Consider the following 4,666-nt stretch of genomic DNA (forward strand, 5'->3'; position numbering starts at 1 on the left):
TTTCGGTGCCCCTCGGTAAATCGCCATACCGAGCAAAAAATACCATTTTTTTTGAAAATTTTGAATTTAAACACTCGATTTACAGCAGTGTTTGAAATAGCCGGCTATAGCTCCGCTATAACCCGCTATATAGCCTTTTCAGCAGGGTGCCGCTAAATGGTCGCGTTCACAAATAGCCCGCTATAACTCCGCTATAGCTTATTTGGATGGCCGCCGCTATTTTCCCATAGCCCGCTATTTAAAACATTGATTTACAGTAAAGTACATAGGATCTAATTAATGCCATGAGAAATATTTCTGACATGTTGGTAGCAACCTAGTTCCTGTTTTGAGAGGTCTTTGGCTCGAATATTCATCCATTCACTTATTTGAATTCAAAATTCAACTATAAAATTCGCTCGAAATATTCTCGGTATTTCTCGGTAACCGTGGTAACCATGTTTACCAGTCCCCCTCGGTAAAATTGTCTCATTCGGTAACCAAAACCTTGGTTTGCAGACTTTTAAAAATCCCGAATTTTTAAAAAATGTTTGTCAGTTCAAAAAATTATTCACAGATTCAAAAATCTTTTATATCTAGGATTTGATTAGTTTTTGGAAAGTCTTTATATGTCTATGCGTTGGGAGTTGTTCGTGGTCGATGAGATTTGTTTTTAAAGTTTTGAACATTCCCTTGCGCGACACAGTGACAAGTGTGGCATGCAGTGGCAAGCTCATAGACTTGAGACTTACCACATCAAATGCATTGTGATCACATGGACATCGCGGCCATCATCAGGCGAGGTTGGGAAGAAAGAAGAGTGGCAACATGCTGGGCCATCGTGTTAAAATAGAGAACGCTCATATGTTAGGATATTGAGTCATAATTATTTTGGCTATCACGTAATACTTTTGTCTCCCGTTCCAACCCACGGGCATGTTTACTAGTATAAATAAACTTTATAAAAAGCAGAACAAAAACGCAAATATCAAGGTGATTCCAGTTAACAAACGCTCGACCACACAAAAATCTCGGTCAACCCGACATTAGAAATTCAATTCACGAGTACATGTCAAAAAAAAACACGAGCATATATTAAGAAACAGTAAAACGGGGCTAGCTATGACCTCCCACAGCGATTTGAGTTAATCAACCGTCAGATCTAGCAACTCACGCACCAGATCGCCTGGTCGTACCCCCTGTCCGCGTGAGGCCACGCCTCTGGGCTGCTGCTCTGGGGATTGACCAGCACGCCCTCTCATCAATCGGGCCGCAACACCAGGTTGGGCCTTCCTTGCCGCAAGCCTGCAAGCTGTCTACCCCCCCATATACCTGATTTATTTCTCAAAATAAAAACCTGATTTTCTACCGGCCTATGATGACGACCCTTCCCGTCTCACCCACACGAGAGTTCATGAACCCCTCAAAAGAAAAACACAAGAGTTCATGACCTAATCACGTTACCGCGCTCTTGCACTAGCGGCAGCAGCGGACGCCGCCAACGTGCTGGTGGACCTCTGGTGGCTCCTCTACCCCACGTCCATGACAGTCGTACGTGACGCCGTCCACACTCAACTCTCGCCATGTTTGATCGGATGACTCGGAAACAGGTTAAGAAGCTAACAGGTGCGCGACGCAGCTAACATGTTTCATTGAGAGGAGTCTGTAAAAGAAGTCGAATATGGTGATTGATTCATGTTTGATTTCATTCTTACTGTGGCTGCAGCACACTACTTTACAAAGGAACCGTATATCTAGAGGAGCGCTTCACGTAAGGTTCAGTACTGCATTAGTATGGTGCTTACGCAGGACCACAGCATCAAGCTGTTCATCACCCGCCTCATCTCTCATCTTTCATGTTCATTTTTCTAGAGTTCTCTTACGTGTTGCCTGTAAAAAACTTGTCCTATTTTGCTCGCAGAGGTGCTGAAGGTCGTTTAGGATGGCTATATATATGTGGCACTTATTCCTCTTTCCAGACTTGTTGATTTGTTTCAGTCCTAAACTGCTAATTGAACTGTAAAGTTGGCCTTATGGTTTGATGGTTGTTGGATCCTCATTCTGATGCTTCTGGTGATGTTTCAGGATGATCAAGGTGAAGAATGACAAGTAAATCATATCGGAGATCTTGGTCATCACAGCAAATAAACTACATCTCCCCTTAGGCACTACATTGTCTGACACCGGTTTGACGTTCTTGCCCAATTAACGCCACCCTCCCAGCTCTTGTGTAGATTTTACCAGACCTATTCGATGTGCTTGCTTACACTGACATGGACATTATTGTGCCCCTCACGTAGTTTGAGAGTGATGCCAAGCTAATAGACAACATCCATATGGTAAAGCTGCCCTTATATGGTACATTTAGATGTATATATCTTTGTCGATTTTATGTGTAATGTTTTCATATCATACATATTTGGTAGTTGTATTAGAAAATATTGTGCATATCAACTCAATTTCAATTAGGAGAAAACTACAAAAGTTTTCCTTTTTTAATGTAGCACCATATATTGAATAAATAGTTGAAGTTGTTGTTTGTTCATTTATTTAATCAACATAATTTTTTGAAACATAACACTTCTCTAAGATAACTATATTATTGTTTTCTTTAGATGGACGGGCGCGGCAACGCGCGCTCTCATGTTTTAGTACAACAGGAAAGGGAAAAGCTACAGGCGTTGGCGAAGGGCCCTGGAAACCACGCCTCGGCCTCCCAGAAAACCTCGTCACCTCGTTATCCTCTCCTGCGCAACTCAGATCGATCTGGATTCGGATTCCCTGACCGTCGTTGCCTAGGGTTTGGATCCGCCTCAGCAACCGCCACCGTCGACGTCTCCGAGGCCGCCTCCAACACCCCCACCCCCGCCACCCTCCTTTTCCAGATATATGAAGCCCTTTTTTCGGTGTGCTCAAAGAATAAGCAGAAGCTAGCAGTAAACATCCTTGCATGGGTGTAATCATGATTCCCTTCTCGCCTCTTGTGATGGGCTAGCTCTTATATATTAGTTGAGCTAGCTGTGTTTACGATACTATATATTTCGTCCCCATGGACAACTCAGTCGACGCGACCATCAGCACTACAGGGAACGTTGTTGAGATGAGTTTGGATGAGAGGTTTGCGACGATTCGGAGAATTGGGCCGGGGAGCATTGACAAGGATGAGGAGGTCAGGATGTTACTGGAGAAGAAGGCCGCTCCTGTTTGCTATGTTTGGTGCGATCCCTCTCCTTCGGTGCACATTGCCCAGGGGATCATGATGGTGCTCAATGTCAACAAAATAGTCAAAGCTGGCTGCAGGGTTAAAATCTTGATGGCAGACTGGTTGATTTGCTCATATACACAACAGATTCGGCGGTGATCTCAATGAAATTCGGACGGACCATTAGATGTTACATGATTGAGGTATGGAAAGCAGCAGGCTTGGAGCTTAACGGGGTAGAGTTCATGTGGTTGTCGGATGAAATAAATCGCCGTTCACATGAATATTGGACGCTAGTGATAGATTTTGCCAGAAATAACACTTTGGGGAGGATGATAAGGTGCTGGGACAAGACCTTTGAATATGCACTCACGGTGTATGAAAAACCTGCTGATCCATATGACCGGCCTGATGTGGTGGCTACAATGATCTTTGAACCTTGCATGCAGTGTGCTGCTGTATTACTCCCCAAAGCAGACATATGGCTGTCGTCCATGGATCATGACGAGGATCTTGAGGACGTTCGCGAGCTAACTAGGGAGTACTGCAGAGACATGAAGGGTGAAAATCGACCTATTATTCTATCACATAATAAGCTCCCCAATTTAATAGAGGACGATGAATTTGGTAATATAGGATATCCAGCTTGGGCCATCTTCATGGAAGACAGGGAGCAAAATTTGAGTGTGAAAGTAAGGAAAGCTTTTTGCCCTGAAGAAGTTGCACAAGGAAATCCATGCATGGAGTATATCAGATATATTGTGTTTCCATGGTTTGGACACTGTGAGGTGCCCGGGAAAGAAGAGAACGGTGGTGGTAGCAGGATGTTTCACAAGATGGAAGAGCTCATCACTGATTATGAAAGTGGTGCTCTGCATTCCGCTGAGGTGAAGCGGGCTCTTGAAGAAGCACTAAAGAAGATTATGAAGACTGTACGTGCCCACTTCGCCGGCAACAGTAAAGCCAAACATCTTGCGAAAACTATGTGGGAGTACACGATATAAAGCCTTCAGGGATCATGTCTCCTTTTACTTATGCCTTTGGGGATCACAATATGTTAGTAGTACTTCACTAATTTTGCAAGCTATTTACTACGGGTGTAGAATAAGCTATTCTATACTCATAATATATACTTGTTGTGCGGAGGCATGGCACGCCCGTGTGATAACCCGTGGCTATTATAGCTTGATGCGTTATTGTTCAGATTGCAGAATTCTTTGGCATACAGAGGGGGGTGAATGAAAAAGCATAAACAAATTGTTAGAACTTACTGTATTTAGGTAGCACAAAGAGCATAACTGAATAAATTAGTTTAGAGACATCTTAAAACTTGTTCCTTCTTTTCTTAGGTCCATTGACTCAAATCAGATTTGCACAGAGTTTAATTACTATACAACACGATACCAGACATTTCTCCACAGATTAGAAAAAATAAAGGTACTTATTTTCACAACAGGACACCAGACAGCCATGCAGAAACTGGAA

General features: G+C 43.2%; 1 protein-coding gene across 1 annotated transcript; it reads left to right on the top strand.

Annotated features, from left to right (window-relative positions):
* The first annotated feature begins 3,028 nt into the window (after window positions 1–3,028).
* LOC109758959 (tyrosine--tRNA ligase 1, cytoplasmic-like) lies at window positions 3,029–4,433 on the top strand. The gene is made up of 3 exons (XM_073503485.1): window positions 3,029–3,336; window positions 3,369–4,113; window positions 4,386–4,433. The coding sequence occupies exons 1-3, from the start codon at window positions 3,029–3,031 to the stop codon at window positions 4,431–4,433; spliced, it is 1,101 nt and encodes a 366-aa protein (XP_073359586.1).
* Window positions 4,434–4,666: the final 233 nt, after the last annotated feature.

The sequence above is a fragment of the Aegilops tauschii genome, chromosome 7 (genome assembly GCF_002575655.3).
Source record: "Aegilops tauschii subsp. strangulata cultivar AL8/78 chromosome 7, Aet v6.0, whole genome shotgun sequence".
In the NCBI taxonomy this organism is placed as follows: domain Eukaryota; kingdom Viridiplantae; phylum Streptophyta; class Magnoliopsida; order Poales; family Poaceae; genus Aegilops; species Aegilops tauschii.